Source organism: Plasmodium vivax, chromosome 8 (assembly GCF_000002415.2).
Source record: "Plasmodium vivax chromosome 8, whole genome shotgun sequence".
NCBI lineage: Eukaryota > Apicomplexa > Aconoidasida > Haemosporida > Plasmodiidae > Plasmodium > Plasmodium vivax.
This window is the reverse complement of record NC_009913.1, coordinates 1,505,968-1,526,538: the sequence shown is the minus strand read 5'-3', so window position 1 is coordinate 1,526,538 and position 20,571 is coordinate 1,505,968. Positions and strand designations below refer to the sequence as shown.

Here is a 20,571-nt window from a genome sequence, read left to right as displayed (position 1 = left end):
CGGCTGACCCTTAACCGTTTGTACTCGCCTTGGGATAATCGCAAAAGGGTAAGTGGCCAATCCGCTCGAGAAAGTCACAATGTTGGTAGTACCCTCCGAGCGCACGCACGATGTGAGGAAATCGAAAAATTGGGATGCCATGCGATGCGCACGTTTAGCCGCCTTACCGCTCTACCGCTTAACAGCTGCCAATTTTTTTTCCCCTCCGAGGTGCTCATCAGGGATTTGCTAGCTCGGCATTAACTCATCCTTCCAATTTTATGACAATTTTTTTTTCCTTCACGAGGTAGGTCATCCCTCCACGCGCGTCGCCCATTCTGCATGCACCTCCGCGGAGGCTTCCTCCCACCCCCACACTGTCCCCCAAAAAAATGAACAAACAATCATTGCCCTTTTTTTTCCTTCCAACGGGAAATTAACACCGCAAAAAAAAAAAAATAAAAAAAAAAAAAAATATGATCAGTTGGGAAGCGCGCATCATATGGGGCCACACGGCATCCTTCTCACCCCCCCATGGGTCCCTCTCGCAAAATGTTCTTCTCGCCAACGATGAAAGTATCAAAATGGCGGACGCTAATGTTCAAGTTGTGCTTCTTGCAGAAATCGCGAATGACTTGGGAGACCTTCCGCTTGGTATCGTCCAGCATGTACTCCTAAGAGGGGAAAAAAAAAAAAAAAAAAAAAAGGAGCATGGGATGAAGTGTATAAATTGAAGAAGCGAATGGAACCATTACAAAGGGGAAAGCGTATCCTGGAAGGGGGAAACAACGGCGGGGTGAGCATCCACCGAAGTGTCCTTTTCGCCGAATGGGCCGGCACGACAAAGGGTGACCACCGCGTTGTCCCCTCCCGCCCACTTCGCCGCTTCGCTGCTTCACCTGCTCGAGCAGCACCACAGAGCTGTAGAACTTGCGCATCTTCCCGTTGACCATGCTGTCCAGTATGCCCTCTGGCTTCTTCACCCCCCGCAGGGACTCCCGAATGATGGCCACCTCGCGCTTCACAACCTGTTCGGGCAAATCCGAGACGGACACACTCACGGGCTTGGCGGACAGAATGTGCAGAGCCATATCATTTGCAACTTCGGCAATGCATTCCCCTTGACTTTTTAATTTTTCGCTCAGCTCATCGATGGTTAAAACGAGCAGGACGCCCGACGTCCCGATGTTCTCCTCCACCCGGTTGTGAATGTAGCAGTGTAAAAACTGGTTCGCATTTTTTCGCTCGTACCGGGCGAACCGCCCAATTCGCACGTCCTCTCGAAAGATGTTCCGCAGGTAGTTCATCTGCTCCCCCACTGTGGTGGTGGAATGAGCGATGTGGGGACCCCCACTGTGCGATCCCCCGCTTTGCTCGTCGTAGGGAAGGCTCAGCAGCGCCGTCGCCCCGCTACCCTCCCCTGTAACCGCTCCCCCGTGTGCCGCCCCCCCCGCCAGGGCAGCGCCCAGCAGAGTCCTCACAAACCGAACGAACTTCTCATTCCGGGCCACAAAATCCGAGTCCGTTAAAACCTCCAGCATGACGACTTGGTCCCCCCCCACTTGGGAACCTACCAGCCCCTCCGTTTTAACCTTCACACTGGTAGACACAAAAGAAGAATTCTTGGCGCTCCTCCGGACCAACTCAATTGCTTTTTCAACATCTCCTTTGCATTCCTTCAGAGCGTCGTTGCATATCTGTATGCTCGCGTTGGTTACCTCCCGAACGTACTTCAAATTTTGAAGATGCTCACTCGGTGGGTTAGCATGTAGAGTTGGCTTGAGGGCCCTTCTTCTCCTCCCCACAAACTTGTTGAGGGTATGTACCAGCTGGAAGGTTTGGCTATTTCTGTAGCATCGGTGCTGTGGCAGGAGAGGGGAACCGATCACTAGGGTGAACATGACCAGAGTGTGTAATTTCATTTCATACAAGTGGTCGGCACAGAACGGGGTGTTTTTTTTTTCTCTCCCTTTTGAGGTCGTCTTGCGGGGGGGGAGAAGTGGGAGATGGAAGGGGGGGGGATGCTGTGCTCCCCCAGATTGGTCAGTAACTCACGTGCGTATGCATTAGCACATGTTCGCCTGGCGAAGTTTTTTTTTTTCTTTTCTTTGAGCATTTCGAGAGGGCTATATTATATTCACGGAAGGGGTAAAAAAAACAAAATAATTGAAGGGGTTCCCCGACGAGCCGCAACAGTCGCAGTGAAAACCATCTGCCAACTCGAGTCCACGCGAATCTCTTTTTTCCAAAGGGAAGATGAAGAAGGGGGGCGAGTGTACCGCCACGTAATTTCACTCAACCTGTTCATTCATATCCCCTTCTGGGGTGCACTAATGGTGTTGCCCCCTGGGCAGCTTCAAACAGAGGGGGGGAAAAATGCACAGGAGAGTTGCCTTCACTTAAAAAAAATTGCACCCACTGGGGGGATGACACGTGAGGAGAGGACCCCACGCGACTTAACTGGGGGGGCTTCCCCGCGGAAAAAAAAGAAAAAAAAAAAAAACAGAAGTGATGAACACGGGCGGAAAGCGGCAAAATGGGATGGCGGCAAAACGGAAAAACTGCATTGGGAACGCTGCGCGGGGAAAGAAATCCCCAGACGAACTGCTAACAAACTGTGGAGGGGCCCCGAGCAGCTCTGCACACGTTCAGGCGGATTTGCGTGGCCCCTCAAAAGGAAGCGGCACAACGCAAAAGGGGTGGGTCTCTTTCCCGCTGGTAACCCCCCACACAAACACTCCCCCTTTTGCGTTGTGCCGCTTCAAATCAACGATCGGATGTAGGTGAGCCAGCCTTCGTCCACCTTGTACTCATTCAGCCGCTGCACATCCTCGCCAGCTTCCCCTTGCAGGGCCCGCGCGTTCGCTCCTTGTAGAAGCATGCCGGACGATCGATCCTCCTCAAAATCGATAAAACAGTTTAACTCCTCATAGTCCTCAATGAGCTCGTCCGGTTTGGCTAGCTCCTCCGCGTTGGCACGAAGTTGTCCAGCCTCATCTGCACAAGTTGGCTCCCTCACTGCATCTAAATTAGATGCGCAATGTTCTGTGCATATGGGTTCAATCTCCTCATGCTTCGCCGCTCGATCCGCGTGACAAGCCTTCTTCACATCATCGAAGCGATCCTCAAAGTAAGTCCGCATCTTGGCAATGTCTCGCAGGATGCTCGAATTGATTCTGACGACGTGGCTAGCCAACTTCTTTTTCTTCTTCCACATGTAGATGCAGGAGGCATTATCAAATTTATTGTAGAGCTGGTGGACGACCCACTTTTCGAAGGTAAATACGTTGAGGCAACTCTCAAACCATGTGTAGACGTGTCTGTTTCGTTTCTCTTTCTGCTCCTGTGGAAAGCCATCCCTCCCAGTGGAAAAGAACAACTCGCACATGAAATCGGTGCACTCTAGGATAGTTCTGTTCATCAGCTGGAAGGAGGCGATTAGCTTGCTTACGTCGTTTGGCTTCATGTAGATGGCTCCTTTTTTTTTGATGGGCACGTTGGTTCCTTCGCCGTTATGGTAATGCTCAACCAGGTACTTGGTGCGCCGCTCGATGGTGATATGGGGGGGGAAGCCCCGTGAGGGGGCACTGCACCATTGGGAGGCGATTTGCCCCTCCCCACGGCTGTCCCCGGCTGGCCTCCCCACCGCGGCGTTTGCATAACCCCTTCTGCAGTTCCCCACCACCAGTCGCCCGGACGTTAGCTCGTTCGGGTTGTACCTCCGCGGGGCGACAGAGGCGGCACTCGTCAAATTTGATATGCTTGCCACATTTTGCCGTTCCCCTGGTGAAGCACCTCCTGTGGGCTCACTTTGACCCACTCGCATGGGATACGCATCGCCCCCTTGGAGTCCTTTCCGTTCGAGCGACTCCCCACCGATTGGTATGGGTCTCTCTAGCATGTGTCTCTCTAGCATGTGTCTCTCTAGCATGTGTCTCTCTAGCATGTGTCTCTCTAACATGTGTCTCTCTAGCATGGGTCTGCCTAACATGGGGTCGTCCCCTTCGGCGGGGAAGTACACTCGACGTATTGGTCCCGCTACGCGCAGGTGGCCAGACTCCCCCCCCTGGGGCGCCGCCAACTCAGAATGCTCACTCTCATCCAGCATACAGATGAAGAGAAATTTGCAAGCGGACAGGATGGAGGTGCCACAGAAAAGAGTCTTGCCCAGACGCATGTTCAAATGCTCCTCGATGAGCAACGTATTCAGTCGGCAACAAAGAAGGTGGTTGACTTTCATCCCGAAATGCAAATTCTTGTTCATCCCCGCATACATGCTATTGAATCGAGACATTTTACAGACTAACGCTCCCAAGGCATTTTGGTGCAAAAACGTTAAATACACTTTGAGGGACTCGTAGAAAATACACTCGAAGAGGGGGAACCTACCGGACGATATAAAAAACTTGTAACCACTGTTAATCAGTTCTATCTTCCTCCTAACCCAGCTGTTCCTTTCACTCATGCACAAGAGCTCCCTTTTCCTATTCATCTGCAACGGGTTCTGCAGATTCACCAGGTAGCTATGCACCAGGTACTGCTCATCCACATGTAAGTATTTTTTTTTTTCCAAAAATTTGTCCACTAACAAACTTAAGTAAAAATGGATGCTGCTCGAGTAGTTGCTATTTTTTCTGAGGGCGTTCATCAGGAGGATAATTGATACGATGGAGAGTTGGGTGGAGTCCTTCTCCTCACTTGGCACTTGGGTTCCCATTTCTGCTCCCCCTTTGCTCTTACTCCTCGCCTTGCCCTTCAAAATGCACTTGCTTATGTAGAGGTTTTCCTTTTTTATCTCCTCCCCCCGCTGCAACTTCAGCTGCAGGATTTCCTTCTTCGTCATGACGAGGCTTCCGAACGGGACGAACGGCTTGTACACGGTGCGTCTTCTCGGGGGGCGCCTCGCCCGGTCTGCTTCCTCTCCACCCACCGCCGCTTTTCCCACCTCCTCACTAACCCCCCCCCCTCCTCGCGCAAACTCCACGTTGAAGAGGAAGTTCTCCGCGTACCGCTTATACCTATTGTAGGACTTTCTCTGGAAGAGTCGGCTGCGGCGCGGTGAGAGTTGCGTGCCCCCCGGGGGGTCCCTCTCCGCGTTGCGCCCCTGCTTCGGACGCTTTGCCTGGCAGCACTTCCCCTGGTAGCTCTTCACAAGGAAGTCGTCATCCACGACGAGCACCTCGCTAGTCAGCTTGCTCAGATGCACGCCGGACAAGAACAGACACATCACTCGGAAGCACAGCAAGCGGAACAGCCTCTGAATGAAAAACAGAATGAACCTCCTTCGAAAGGAAGAGAGGTTCAGACCACTCGACAGGTATTTCAACAGCAACAGGATTAGAAGCGTCCTGTACATGTGCACCCTCTCATCGTAGTACTCGCTCAAAATGTAAAAGTCCGTTTTTATTTCTCTGTAGAGGAGTTTCACGGCTAGGTTCAGGCTCCAGTTGGCTCCGCCCAGGTGGTGTTGCGGCCATCTGCGATCGGTTGCCCTTGCAGAGCGAGCGCAGGGTGGAGCTTCACCAGAGGGCGCCTCACCAAATCGAATGCCACTGCACGGACAGCTCCTCACAAAGGAGTACTGCCACTTGCACCGTTCACGCGCCTTCATCTCCGCCTGGCCAATCTGTAGTGCCTCCTCATTTTTATTTAACTCCACGCAGATGTGCAGCTGCACGGGGAACTCCTCATTCTTTACGTCGAAGCATTTGTCCCTTACATCACCGTCAACGCCTATGGTGGCCTTAAGTAGCTTCGTCAGGGAGAGAAAGACCAGGGGGTACACATCGATCACTATGTTTGTGTATTTGTTTCTCCTCCTCTTGAGCCTTTCCTTTTGCTTTTCCTCCTCCTTCCTTTTATTGTAGGCAATGTTTTTTTGGTTCCACTTGAGGACGCCACTCAGGATCTGTGCGTACCGTTCTCGGATGCGTTCTTGGGTCCTCCCTCCTGGCAGCTTCCCCTCTGCCGTTCCTTTCTTCATATGCCCATCGAATATGCGCCCGTCGATCCTGGCGAACACGCTGCCCAGCTGAACGTCGCGCGCCCTCCGATGCTCATACAGGACGGTTAGAATGTGCTCAGCTGTTCTGTCGCTAAACAAGGGGTCACCACTTCCTATTGAGTTATTCTCCCGTATTTTTACACTTTCTAGCTTCGTTGGCATTAGGGCAGTCTCCTCCCGGTTCGCTCTCGCGCAGATGACCGATGAGCACCTCTTCATCCTCTTAAAGGGGGGCCTACTTACCCCATTTTCTACACTTATCAGGTGGTACTTCTCCATCACCTCCTCGTTGTCGCTCCATTTGGCTTCTTCCCCCAACGCAGGGAGGGAATCCCATCTGCGGGTCTTCTTCCCCTTCGCGGGAGCGCCGTCCGAAAAGGCACCCCTCTGGCAGTAGTTACACTGATACCCGTGGTGCTTCCCCCCCTGTGGTTCTCCCCGCTCCAGACACTTGGACGCCTTCCCATGTACCACTCCCCTCTTTGCACTCTCCCTCTTCGCCCCTACTCTCCTCTGAAGCGAATAGGAAAATCTCGTAAAGTGCATAAAATACATTTTGAAGTTTCTAAATATCCTCGAGAAGAAAAGGACGTACATGAGGAACATGCAGGGGCAGGGCTTCACATGCAGCTGCGCGGTTAGGTAGTTGGTTTCAGCGGCGGGGGTGTCCGCTCGGGGGGCGCGCTGCCCGGTGCGTCCCTCAATTGGGTTGCCTCCATCAATTCGGTTGCTTCCATCACTTTGGTTGCTTCTACCAACTCGGCTATGCCTCCTCCTGCGCCGTTTACCGCCACACCGCAGGAACCCCCTGAGGTAAAATGCACACACGTCGGGCAAGCCCACCTGCACGTTGGCCAAACCTACCTGCACGTCGGGCAAACCCACCTGCGCGCCGCCCCAATCGAGGTGCAGAACCTCCAGCGGCTCCCTCCTTCCCAAAAAATAATTCACAAAACTAACATCGCGGGTACATTCCTCTCGAAGGGCACTCCTAAGAATTATCCTCGTCACCAACCCGCTGAGCTCCCCATCTGTGCTGAACACTTCCACCAGAAAACGCTTCAGCCTCTCCCCCTCAATTCTCTCAATAAAGGAAAGAAACAGAACGTCGAAAAGGGTGCTGAGCGAGGCACTTCCCTTAAACACCTTCAGGCATCTGCACAACATGGAGAGAGTGGCGTCCACGAAGCTTTCATTTGCGTAGTGGCTTCCCCCAGCGTTGTTTGGTAATCCCTTTGGGGGGTTCCTACTGTCAGGGGGCTTCATTTTTGAAGGGGCCTTCAATTTGGCTGCTTTCCCCGCTGGTGACTCTGGAAAGTCTAGTTCCTGTGGCGACTCCCCATCGGCACCCTCGCCCGGGTTTTTCTCCTCCCCTTTGGAAGAGACCACCTCGCAACGTTCCACCCACTCCTTCCCCATCAGCTTTGCCTCCCCATCTGTGGAGCCATCCAACGGTGCCGCCTCATCATTTCCTTCTAGGGGGGGGCCCTCGTTCTGGGCACACGCTGCTCCATTTTGCAATTCCCCCTTGGCGGTACCCATCACGGCACTTCTTCGCGTGAAATTATCCTCCTGGGTTGGGTGCGCTTCTCCCTCCTCGGTTAGGTGGTCTGCTCCCCTCTGGTCTGAGTTTGCATCCTCCCTCGGGGAGTTACCCCCCCCGTGGAGGGTAATCACCGTGGTTGTGGTCGCCGTTATGGTGGTGGTGGAGAGGCCGCCCCTCGCCGTCACGTCTGCTCTCACGGCTGCTCTCACGTCTTCCCTCACGTCTGCCCTCACTTCTGCGCTCGCTGAACTCCTCTTAACGGTGCGGCCGCGCCTCCACCCACTTGGCTCTGCCCCCACGGCGGATAGGCAGTCCTCATCACAGTTCGCACAGTCCGCAGCACCCGCACCGCTTGTACCGCTTGCACCCCCCACCTCGGCGTGCATTTTCTTCAAATTAACGGTGGTGAAAACATTTCGCAGCCAGATGTTGCCATACACCCTCATCATGTCCAGGGCGAAAAACTTCATGTACTTGAAGGTGACGTCTGTGTAGTCTCTCAGGTGGGAGAGGAGCTGTCTGTGCAGGCTGGCTAGCTTTTCGTTTTTGAAGAAGCTCGCTACGGACCGGGTGAAGGAAAAGCACGTGTACTCCATGAGCACCCCGATGAGGAGGTACACCAAGGAGTAATTCACGTTCAAGTGGTCGTCAAAGCGGCCGTCAAAGCGGCCGTCAAAGCGGCCGTCAATGCGGCCGTCCCGCTTAGCTCGATTGTTCCGCTTAACGCGATTGTCCCACTTCCCATCGCGGCTGCCTTCCCCCCCCCGCTGCCTCCCCTTCCTGCCTGACCTGTTCATAACCTTTTTGACATTTTTGAAGCAGCGAGTGATCTTCTTGTAGAGCGCCCTGCTCCTGAGTTTCACCCTGTGGAAACTGTAGGTGAGCTTGAACCTCAGGACGTCGTCCAAAATGTGCTTCAGCAGGTTCACGTAAATGCTGCGGTTGTTTCTCGCGGCGTACAGCACGTACAGGAGGATGAGGTCCTGCCGTTTGGAGGCGGTGGGGGGTCCAGCGGTCAACTTCAAACCCGGCTTCGTCTCCCCAGTGTGCTCGCCATTTGGGATGATGCCTCCGCTGACGGTGCACACATTCGCTGGGTCTTTCGAATCGGCCGCCCCATCTGTGCGTTCCTCGAGTGTCCCCTGTTCAGTTTTTGGAACCTCCCCATTAAGCGGCTCATCGTTAAGCGGCTCATCGTTAAGCGGCTCATCGTTAAGCGGCTCATCGTTAAGCGGCTCATCATTAAGCGGCTCATCCTTACGCTCCTCCTTCGTATGCACCTCCCCCCTCGGGTAGCCACCCCTGCTGCGCTTGCCCCCCCGGCACCCTCTCAGCGCATGCCTGTGCCGCCCAGCCAAGCAAACAACTTTGGAGAGAAAGGACAAGTAGAGAGAACACACGTAGGGGTAGTTCCCCCCAGAGTAAAGACACTTCCCCCTGCCATTCTGCAAAACGACATTAATGAGGAACAAAAGGGAGTAATTGCGGAATCTTCTGTTTGCCAAAAATCCACAGAACAAATTTATCATCAAATTAAGGTCCTGAACGAAGCGCACATTTTTCATTTTCATTCTATGCACATACAAAATGAACCAATTAAAAATGAAAATATTGACTCGGAAAATGAAGTGGTCGTCCAGGATAAACACTTTGCTCAAATAAAAGAAGAGACTCCTTATCTCCATGTCATTACACCTTCTATTTAAATTAAAAAGAAAAGGAGACATCCTCTTCATGGCATTATACAAATAGGTTTTATTAAAATCCAGGTAGCGAGATCTTTTATAAAACACGTAGGAGAGCAACACAATCCATTCGCATATATTTATTTTTTTTTTTTTTATTACATTTTTTTGTATTTCCTTAAGAATTTCATTCGTCTTGATGTAATCTAGGCTCTTCAAATTTGTGTAGACTTTTTTTCTGTGGTGCTTGATGAGGCAGGCTTTGTTGCATCGCGGGGATTCTGGCGACTTGCCGTTCGGTTCGCCCTCCGTCTGGAAGCACTTCACTCCGCTGGGGAGTTGTACCTCCCTGTAGGTGGGCATTTCCCTGACGACTTTCACCTCTGCTCCTTTCGTTGCCTCTCCTCCATGGGGACACTTCTCCCTCTTCTCCCTCTTCACCCCGCCGCTACAAACGCGAAGGAGAGACGACGCACACGTGTTGGGTTGCCTCTCCGGGCTGGCGCCACCGGGCGCACCACCTATTGCGCGGCTGCCTAGTCCGATGCCTACTTCGTTGCCTATACCGCCGCCAACTTCGCCGCCTACCTCGCCGCTTACACTATCCTTCGGGCCTCCATCCGGGCCCGCCTCTCCCCAGACATGCACCTCACCGTTAGCACTTCCTTTCGAGGAGCCTTCCGTTCTGGTGATCTCGTCCGACGAGCAGTCCAGCAGGTACTCCGAGCTCTCCTCCGAGGACTCAAAATTTGAGGTCGTTTCGCTTCCATTCGTTTCTCCGCAGCTCGACTCGCCCCCACTCGACTCGCTTGTGCATCTTGCTGACGAAGCGCTCTGAGCTGTTTCGCCCTTCTCTGCTGCCGCGGTGCCGTCCTTCCGTTCACTCTCCTGCGCCACGTTCGGTTCTCTCTTCACCGCGTTCGCTTGCTCCACTTTACTTTTTTTCTTCCTTTTCTTCTTCACCTCTGTGCCGCTTTGCGGCGGGGCACCTTCCCCCGTTTGCACTTCCTCCCCCCCCACTTCGCCATCGCTGCGGTTGCCACGGTCACGTCCACCGCCGCTATCACCGCTATCACCGCTACCACCGCTACCACCGCTGCCCTCCTCTACTTCCTCCTCACCCACCTCGAAATTCTCCTCGCCGGAGGCCCCATCTGCAGAGCGAAAACCATCCTTCTCACTGTCATCACTCGAGCTCATGCTTCCGTACAGCTCCTCGCTGTCGGTGGTGGGGTCGTTGCCCGAATGCTCGTCGCTCGTGAGGCTCTTCCCCGCGCCCTCCTTGGGGGGCTCCCTCGGGGATGCACCATTCATCACACCCTCATTACTGCTTCGTTCCTCATCGTCGTTGCTGTAGCCTTCCCCACCGTCGTTGCTGCCTCCTTCCTCACCGTCGTTACTTCCGCCTCCCTCATTTTCGATAGGCTCTTCCCCCCCTTCGCTGTTCACCTCGCCCCGCTTGTCTTCCCTGCTCTTCGGCGCGCCCTTCACATTCACCTTCGCTCCACCTGCCCCTTTCGTCTTAGCTGAAATGGAGCCCCGTCTATCTGCTCCCTTCCCCGTGCGATTCTTTACCGCCTTCCTGTGCACCTCCCGCGAGTCACCACTACGGCTGTCATCGCTATCAGCGCCATCATCGCTACCAGCACTACCACCGCTAGCACTGTCGACCAACCCACTCGCCTCCACCCTCTCCGAATATGATAGGGCCCCCCCGCGGTCAGAGCCACCCTCAGTGCACTCACTTCCGCGCGTCTTCTCATCCCCGTTCGAAGACAACAGGTCGCTTCGCTCGGAAGCGCCCACTCCTTTCCATGCCTCCTCGAAATTGCTATTCCTTCCTTTTTTTTTCTTCCCACCGGGGGGGTCTTTCCTTCGCTTTTTCGCGAAATCGCCTGAACTGTTCAGGCTGCAACTTTCGCCGTCATCCCCGCGACGTCTACTCCGGCGACTTCTGCTCCGACTTCTGCTCCGACTTCTGCTCCGACTTCTGCTCCGACTTCTGCTCCGGCTTCTACCCTCACTTCTACCCCCGCCTCTACTTTCACTTCCACTTTCACTGCCCCCCTCGGCGTGCGAACTTCTGTTCCACTTGGCATTCAAAAATTCGATGACTGTTGGCCTCTTCCTCTTGCCCGGCTGTGGGACGGCCAGCCTTCCCTTCGCACTCTTACCTGCACAGTTATCTGCACAGTTGTCTGCACACTTATCTCCCTTTTTTTTTTTTTTTTTTTTTTTTTTTTTCTTTTTCTTTCCTTTCAGTTTATCGCTCACCGTGCTGGTAAAGAAGGAAGACGCGGAGGAGGACCCGGAAGACACTCCCCCGTCGTCGCTGAATGAGCAGCCAGACGACGCGGTATCACTCGGGCTGTTTCTTCTTTTCCTCTCCCTGTTTCTGCCTCCTCCTCTTGCGCTCTCCCTTCCCTCTTTGTAACTCCTCCTCACACGATCGTCACACGACGCGTCACTTCTACTGCCAGAGTCACTTCCACCGTCAATGTCACTACCATCCTCACCGCCCCTGCCGCTCATGCGCGTGCTTATCCGTTTCACGTTTGGCGCATGGTGGAAACTGCCGAAGCCCTTTTCTCCGCGCCGCCCATTAGCGCTGCGGGAAAAAAAATCGTAGCTTCGCTTATTTAGTAGCTTGCCCTCCCTCAAGTGGGTGTGCCTGTGCATGGGTTGATTGGTTCGACTGGTCCGATTGGTCCGGCCGGTCCGGCCAGGCATGCTCTCCTCTTTGTAGCACCCTGGCTCTAACGCTTCGCCCATCTGAGCGAAAGACTTCCTTTTTTGTGAATACAAAAAGTCACTGTCCAGGGGGGGCCCTCCATACGCCTCTCTGCGTTCGTTCCTCCTGGGCGCACCTGCAGGGTACACCGTGTGGCTGCTCCTTCCAGTGTGGCTGCTTCTACCCGCGTGGCTACTCCTTCCCGCGTGACTGCTCCCCCCCGCGTGACTGCCTACCGACTCGTTGGTACTCCCCCTGACGTAGAAGTGACTGCTGCGCCCCGTTTTGCCCACCCCCATGGCGCCTCCCAAAGTGGTGCGCACCACCTCGTTGTTGACCCTTAGGCAGCTGTACGCATTCGCCTCGTTAGTAAAGCTCCTCTGGTTCACCCCGTTGCTGTAAATCATATTCTTCATTTGGACATCTCCATGGGGGTGTGGAGCCTCTGGGTAGCTTCCCAAAATCTTCAAGTTTAGTCCTCCCCCCCCAGGGGTAACGCTGTTCATTTGTACGTTCGGAGAGGAGACACATGGGATGGGCGCACCCATGCACACACCCGCTGTTGTGAGACAAGCATTCCTTGTAGTTCCACTCGGGTGAGGAGAGACTACACTTATGGTCGGCATGGTCATGCTTATCCGATTGGGATTCATAGCAACAGATGCGTCTATGTTTTCCCCCCCTGAGAGGCCAATAGAGGATGAATGAAAGGAATTTCCATCCGAGGGGAACGACCCACTCGTCGTATTCTTCGCACCCCCAGTGGTCTTCATATTTAACTCTGTTACGCTGTTGCCAGTGCTCGGGGGGACACTCCTTAAGAGACATCCATTTAGGGATGTGTAACTGAGCGGCGCTGTGTAGTGTCTGCTGCACAGCTGATTTAGGGTTACGTAATCGTACGCGTTGTGAGGTGCAGTCGAGGGGTGGGTGATGCCTTCCCCATTTGGTCCCACACTTTCGCTTGCCCGCTGGAAGGCGTTCGCGTTTGCATTGAGGAGGTGCGCTGGTAGGTTCACCGTGCTGCTAAGCAGTCCCGCTGCGTTGCTAGGCAGTCCCCCCACGCTGCTAACCTGACCACCTGCACTCGCCCGCTCCGCCGCGATGCCGCCCAAGTAGCCGCTCACCCCCTCGCCGGAGCCGTAGTTCAACCTCTGCGCGATGGCATTCCCATAAATGCTGCCCGCATTAAAACTCAAACTGTCCCCTCCGTTGAAACTTGCATTGAAACTTGCGTTGGCGTTTTCTGGAGGATGCCTCACTGAGCTGATATTCACCAAGGCACTCTTCGCGCTCGCGCTGGGATGGGCGCCTGCTCAGCCGAGTACAGGTGCAACAAGGGGGAAAAGAAAAAAAAAAAAAAAAAAAAAAAAAAATGAGGACAAAATTGCGCAGTGAAAGCTGCCACGATGTACGTTCTCCGCGATGTTAGCCATTTATTTATTTTTTTATTGCTTCACTCAGGTGGTGCGCCACGAACAATGCTACTCTCTCCTATGCTCGCACTCGCCCCTTTACTACTACTTCCCAACTTACCTCCGCCCGCCGAGTAAACGCCGTAGCCCAGGAACGGCCCCGACAACTTGCTTGAAAGGCCCGCATCCAGAGTGCCTCCCTCACCGTCTGCAGTCCTCCCCCAACAAGCACACTGCACACACGACCCCCCCCTACTCCTATCATAACTCTGAGCCAACCCTTTAGACGAATAATCCCCAAAAAACCCACGTGAGTTGTTTAAAATATTCCCTTTATCTGCGCTGCCCATGTAGGGAGCCATGCTACTGCTCAATATGTTCATGTGGGAGTTGGCCGCACCTTTGCTAAGCGAGGGGTCTAGACAGGCATATGAATTTAGGAGATGCTCACAGGGGGGGTAGTTACCTGTGGGGTTCACTTGGCCAGCACTGCTCACATTGCTCACATTGCTCATACTGCTCACCGAGCTGAAGCCCGACGCTGGCAGATAAAAACTCGAGGTGGGATTCGCATTGTACTCCCCTCTGATGCTACCGTAGTTGGCCACGCTACGCACATTTTCGTTACTAACATAGCCCCGTGCCATTCCTTGGTTTGCCCCCCTGTGATAGTTGCACGGGTTGCTCTCCATGGCTGCGCCTCCGCAGGGGTTATGCGTACGACAGTGCAAACCGTAACAACGCGTGTCCCCGTTCGTGTGAGAGCCTTCCCCAAGAGGCGTTCACTCAGGAAGGTAAGCAGCACGCTGTGGGGATGCAGACACGTGTATGCGTTGTTACATTAACAATTGGGGCGAAGTTTACAAAAAAAAGAAAAAAAAAAAAAAAACCTTTTAACTGTCCGCACATAATTCACACCTCACCTTTCGGGAGGACAACTCATTGGACACAATTGGCACTGCGCAGGAGAGAAACTAACGTGTCTACCCCAAAGAGAGACCACTCAGCAAAGTAGCTCTTTTTACTAAACAGGAAACAAGCGGGGCTGTCAAAGGGAATACCAAAGGGGGACGATTCCTTATTGCCCCTTTTTGCGATAACACTCTCCTTGGGAAAATGCGAATGCCTGTCTCTGCGGTGTGTGCATCACCCATTTGGGGAGAGCCCCTCATCAGACGTTCGCCACACATGTGTTCATGTTCATGCGCATGCGAATATGTGCTCATATACATACGGGGCATACTCCTTGCGAACGCTTTTCCGAGTCAGTCCAGCACACCTACTGGTGACACACTGAACGTGCGATGTGTGTTTTGGAAGAGAGGAGGGCCAAGCTGGGCAAAAATGAACTACAAGCGTGTGTCTCCACCTGTAGACGCCTACTTAGAACCTGTTAAATTTTTTTTTTTTTTTTAAAAGGACGCACATTACAAACAGGCCGATGTGGCAGCTTTTCGCGGAGAAAAAAAAAAAAAAAATGTTCAAAAAAAACGCATAAAAAGAGCTCTTAAAAAGAATGTTTAAAAATTGTTCATCCTTGCAAAAATAACATTACACTATGAGGTAAACGCCATGGCAAATCTGTGCCGAATCTGCGGGATGACATGGGCATAGGTGTGTGCACGGGTTGGGTGTGCACCGCTGGGGTGGTATAAGCCTGTCTATGTGCGCAAAAAAATGGGCGTAAAATAAACATACCTATGTGCCTTGCAACTCAGCAGGGGAACCCTCTCCGTATGCGAAAGATGTACAATTTGCTGTGGCCACATTTTGTTTGGTTCATTTTAGCGAGTGGGGTAGAGGGGTGCTCCCTCCTTTGCGCTACTTCCAAAAGGAATAACATCACATGCGCTGAGAGACATGAGTGTGAAGGTAACCTTAGGCAGCGTTTTACGTGTCGGACGTGAGTGACGGTTTTCCCCATTTTGCTTCCCCCTCTGGGCACTTCCTACATTTACCTTTAAAGGAGAGTCAAACGATACGTGCGCGTCGGACGTCTCTCCAAACAGTTGACACAACCAGGAATAGTCACTTAGCATGATGCCTTGCCTATGACAGGAACGGTTATTTAAAAAGGAAAAAACAACCCGTTATAATGTACGCAAAAGTGGCAGTACAGAAGCTTCCCGCTATCCCCACGCATGAACGGGAAAAACGCATTAACAAAAGAAATGATGCTTTTACTCCCCAACTTGAGAAGTAACTGAAATGCTCCCTTCTACAACCGAAGGTGTTCCTCTGCACATTCGTTGTAGCATAACACACACATTTTCCTTGCGGGGGAGTGCACAACCACTTCCCAATTCTCCTGAACTGTTCAGGTGAATGATAATATTTATGCATTTTTTTTTTTTTTTTTTGCAACTCCTTTTTGGCTAGCTCCCTGCTGTACATGGGAAGATACACTCATGCGCACTTTCCTCCCTAAACGCGCGTTTTACTTTACCTCTTAGTAGGAATAACCCCAGTTGGTATGCCCTCTGCACACAAAAGAGGGAGGTGCAAATGTGGATTTGTGCAATCAAGCGAACAAAGCAGCGGGTGTGTAATGTGGTGATGTCGAACAATCTGTCTTACGCTTGTGCTCGCATTTGCAACATTTTCCCCAAAGTTATAATTCGCTCAACTTATCCATCACAGATCCTTTTAAAGTGTCCCCCATTTGTTCCCTATTTCCAATTTTGTTAACTGGCCGCCTCCCCACTGTGTGTTGTATTTCCGTTTCGCTAGAAAGTTTTTTATTTTACCTGAACGGTTCATATTTTATTGGAAAATTGCAAAGTTGCTTTTTTTTCCCACATGCTGCGCTTTGTTTTACTTTACTGTATTGCATTTTTGTATGCGCATCCGTGTGTGTGCGTGTACGGGCGATGCAAGGTAAAAATAACCTGCTTTTGCGAACACACCAATGTGCATATGGCTGCGCGTTTGTGGCAGCTTTGTCGTTTTGCTAGCTTTGTTCTGCATTACTTCCTACGTGTCACCTCTCCCGCATGGCCGCCTCCCCATTGTCGAACCATGTGAATACACCTTCGCACAGTGGTGAAGGGTGCACCAGTTTCCACTGCAAAGGGAACGAAGTGGCAAAACAAATCGGGCTGTGCTTCCCGAGGTGTTTCTCTTTCGCTGCGTGTATGAATTAATTTGCATAAAAAATAGGAAATAAAAAAAAAAGAAAGGAAGAGAAGAGAAGAGAAGAGAAGAGAAACACTCCTCTGCGCACACCACATAATGACAAAGCGCATTCATACAAAGCTCCCATTCAGTTTTCCTTCACCCCTGCCACACAATCCGTGTGATAAAGCAGAAGCCCTTTTTTCCAAAGGCCGCAAGTCAACGCACATGGGTGCGATTCGGCACATGGATATGTACATCCGTACGCATGCGTGTCCCCTTCGAATGTGCTGAAATGCGGAAAATATTGACCTACCTCGTGACGCCCAGTTCGCATGAGAAAAAAAAAAAAAACTAAAATAACGTACGCCGTGTTAGCGAAACTGTAGGAAGATTTCCTTTTTTTTTTTTTTTTTTTTTCCCCAATTCGACTTCACACCCGCACCCTACAGAACCGAACTGCGGTTTGGTTAGCAAAACGGGGGCAGATAACTCAGGGACACATCACCAATTTTTTGCTGAGCGAGAGGGCTGGAGAAGCGGGTAGGAATAAGCACATACGTAACGCTCTTGCGTGAGTGCGGCCCCCGCGCAAACGAAGAATGAATCTTTTCGAAGAAAATGAAGCGCACGAAGTGGGGTTCCAACCAGATGGCGGCCTCCAGCATGATAGCGGCTTCCACCTTGACGGTTGCTTCCAACCAGATGGCGGCCTCCAGCATGATAGCGGCCTCCACCTTCACAGTGGCTTCCACCCTGATGGCGACCTGCTTGTAGATATCCCCAACCACGAGCAAGCGGCATTTCCCCCCAATAGCATGAGCAGCCATAATTTGAAGAACGAACGTCAACTGAACGATTCCGACTTGTTCCTAACATTGAATAACAATTTTGCACCCAGCAACAACTGCATTTCGCAGGAACCCATTTTGAAAGAAGGCGAAGAGAGTGCCCATCCGTGGAAGAAGTACCCGGGTCCCACTTCACAGGACCTGGTACTTTGCTATAAGGCGAAGGACCATCAAGGAGAAAAGAATTATTTCTACCCTTTGCACAGTGAAAACGAAGCAACCTCCATCGAAATGACGTACGATGGATTTTTAAATGACAATAACTACAGCAAGTCTAGGAGTATGTCCCTGAATTTTACGGACCACTCGGATGACGGCGGTGGGAGTTCTGCTCCCCCGGGGGGAAAAGCAAACGACGACGCGGGTGGCCATGTGAATGGAGAGGTTAGCATGGATAGCGGGAAAGGGAAAAGTACCGATGAGCAGGAGGGCGACGCGAAGGTGAATATAGCTGATGAGGCGAGTAAAAATGGAGAAGCGAGTGAACATGTCGAAGTTAGTAAAAACGGCAAGGCCCCCCGCGATGGAGAGGGAGACAGCGAAGGGGGAAACGGGGGAGGCAGTGACAGTGGGGAGGCAAAAGAGGGTAATGCCGGTGAGGGGGAAAAGGTTGATGAGCACAAGGGCGCAACGAACGACGGTGGGGAGGTGGATGGCCGAGGTGATAACCCCCAGGCGAACGAAGAAGGGGAAAAAAATGGCGATGAGGAGGAAGTCCCCCCAGTGGAGGAGGTCACCCCAATGGAGGAAGTCATCCCAGTTGAGGAATCCACCCCAATGGAGGAAGCCCCTCCTGTGGAGGCCCCCCCCGCGGCGGACCTCCAGAGTGAAATAGCAAAGCTGAAGGAGGACATAAAAAATATGAAGAAGGAGAAAATACACCTGCTGGCCAAATTTAAGGCGTACACGTTGAACAACAAAAGGGAGATCGAGCGGCTGGAGGGGGAGTGCAAAGGAAGGGCGGACGAAGTTAGAGCGCTGGAGGGGGAGTGCAGAGGGAAGGAGCGTCAAATAGAACAGATTAGCGGCGAGGTGGCCCAGCTTAAGGACGAACTAGCGCAGATTAGCGGCGAACTGGCGCTTCTTAAGGACGAACGAGAAGGCCACCAAGGGGAGATCAAACAGAAGGAGGAGGAACTGGAGGAGCTGAGGAGCAGGTGCAGCGCCTCCGCCGCTCAGCTGCAGGAGGCGAACATGTTGAGGAGACAAAACGACAGCCTAAAGGCCCAGTTAGAAGAAGAACACTCAAAAATGGAGAAGCTCCAAAGTAGCGTTGGCCAACAGGGCGCGGAAGGGAACAAATTAAAGCTGCACCTCCGGGATGAAGATGTGTTGTTTCTCTTTTCCACTGAGTCGAGTCGTCTCGTCTGTTTCGCCAAGAATGGAGAGCATCACATCGTAGAAGAGGAGTCGTTCAGGCAGAGTTACCCCTCTGTGAAGGTGCCGCCGTCTGTGCAGGAGGAGCACCTGAGCGAGTTAAGGGCGCATGAAAGGGAGGAGGCTCTGCGGGTGGAGAAAATTGCGGAGGGGGGGAAGCTCATGGAAGCGGAGAAGAAGCTACTCGAAGAGGAGAAGTCCCGCGTCGACGCGGAGAAGAAGCTGATGCAGGAGGAGATGACCCGCATCGAAGGGGAGAAGAAGCTGCTGGAGGGGGAGATGACCCGCATCGAAGCGGAGAAGAAGCTGCTGGAGGAGGAATTCCTCGCGTACAAGCAAAAGGTGAGCGCCCTGATCAGCGAGACAAACGAAAATTGGAAAAACGTAGAAGAGAAAAATGAGACCATCCAAAGGATGAGCAACTCCCTCTTGAAATACGAGCAAGACATTGAGACATACCAAAATGAAGTGTCCACCCTGACGGGGAAGTGCAAGGCGCTGGAGGGACAAATCTGTAGAGAAAAGAATTTGAGGGAGCAACAGAGCGGCGTGGTGGCTGAGCTGAAGAAGCAGATGCAGAAGGAGAAGGCGGAAATAAAGAGGAGGTGCAGGGAGCAATTTGATGAGGAGTGTCAGCAGAAGGTTAACGAGGTGAAGGCCGTGTTCAGTGAGAAGGAGGCGCTGCTGCAGAGCAAGATCCAGTTGCTCCTCCGCCAGGTGGATCGGATGGCCTTCTCCAGCGAGGGGAAGTCGCAGGCGAAGCAGGCAGAGGGGGAAGGGTGGTCAGAGCGGTCGGAGCAGTGGATGTCGGCAGAGCAGACGTCGCCGCCGGCAGAGCAGTTGACCCCGCCGGAGAAGTGGACCCCACCAGGCCAACCGCTCCCCCCCCTGGGGCATGCTGCGGGCGACCCGAGCCCCCCCGCCACTGGAGAGAAAGGGCGAAGCGGAGGCTCCCAGGAGAAGAGGGACTCCCAAGAACCGCCTCGCTCAGAGGTCGGCAGCGAGGGAAACGTCGACTGTGTTCTCCCCAAGAGCAACAAAACGGAAGGTTTCTTCCCCCACCTGAACCCCGCCAATCATTGTGAGAAGGACAAATATGATGACGGTACTAAGATACCTATCTACCCAAACGAATATAAAAAAATTAGGAAAAAACTAGATACATACGAGCTAGTCATTAGCGAAGAAAAGAAAGAAAAAAAAAATTTACTAGAGCACATCAACGTGTTGACTAGCCAAATAAAGGTCTATGAATCCATTAGTGGGAACCACGAACAGGTGTTGTACCAGAAGAACATCTTGCAAAACTTCATCGCCCAGATTCCTGCAAACACCAAAATTGATGACTACGTTTCGGTTATTTACAACACTTTTAACTTTTCTCCGCAGGAGATCGAGCAGATAAATGCCAAGCGGGCGAAGCGGTGATGTGCCTAATTGGCGGCACTCTTTTCTTGACCGTTTTGCTGCTCACCTTGGGGGTTCACCCCCATCACTCAGCATGTGGTTTGCACGCCCCTTTTTTTCGTGATCCTTTTGAACGTTTTTTTTTGTCTGCGCGTTTGTTTGGAGGGATGCAGGCATGGATGCACGCGTGTGTTTGCGTGTTTGCACCTTTTGCATCTCTTTGGTGGCGTACCTCGGTATGCTGTGCCTGTGTTGTTGCCCTTTTTGCCTCCTCCCCAGGGGGGAGAAACACCTGGTCTGCTTTCTCTAACGTGTGCACCGCGCGGCCAAGCGGCCCTTCCCCCCTTGGGGAATATTCGTAGTGTGACCGTTCGACCGTTCGATGCGGTGTGAGGGGGGTTTCCCATGGGGTGGTCAGCTCGCCGATGGGAAGATGACCAACTAGCCGATGAACGGATGATC

The 20,571-nt window shown here is 52.6% G+C and overlaps 3 protein-coding genes across 3 annotated transcripts, besides 8 other annotated features; 1 reads left to right on the top strand and 2 right to left on the bottom strand.

Moving 5' to 3' along the window:
- Positions 1–503: 503 nt before the first annotated feature.
- PVX_119375 (elongation factor (EF-TS), putative) lies at positions 504–1,901 on the bottom strand (the record flags this gene model as incomplete). The annotated part of the gene is made up of 2 exons (XM_001613022.1): positions 504–653; positions 879–1,901. The coding sequence occupies 2 exons, from the start codon at positions 1,899–1,901 to the stop codon at positions 504–506; spliced, it is 1,173 nt and encodes a 390-aa protein (XP_001613072.1).
- Positions 691–715: a microsatellite.
- Positions 1,902–2,740: 839 nt separating the features above from the next.
- On the bottom strand, positions 2,741–14,052 carry PVX_119380 (hypothetical protein, conserved; the record flags this gene model as incomplete). Its single annotated transcript, XM_001613023.1, has 2 exons — positions 2,741–13,257; positions 13,482–14,052. The coding sequence occupies 2 exons, from the start codon at positions 14,050–14,052 to the stop codon at positions 2,741–2,743; spliced, it is 11,088 nt and encodes a 3,695-aa protein (XP_001613073.1).
- Positions 2,992–3,033: a microsatellite.
- Positions 3,335–3,360: a microsatellite.
- Positions 11,298–11,321: a microsatellite.
- Positions 12,309–12,332: a microsatellite.
- Positions 13,488–13,511: a microsatellite.
- A 3,024-nt stretch (positions 14,053–17,076) lies between the features above and the next one.
- On the top strand, positions 17,077–20,434 carry PVX_119385 (hypothetical protein, conserved; the record flags this gene model as incomplete). Its single annotated transcript, XM_001613024.1, has 1 exon — positions 17,077–20,434. One exon carries the CDS (start codon positions 17,077–17,079, stop codon positions 20,128–20,130), a length of 3,054 nt encoding a protein of 1,017 aa, XP_001613074.1. The 3' UTR covers positions 20,131–20,434.
- Positions 17,725–17,889: a microsatellite.
- Positions 19,638–19,711: a microsatellite.
- Positions 20,435–20,571: the final 137 nt, after the last annotated feature.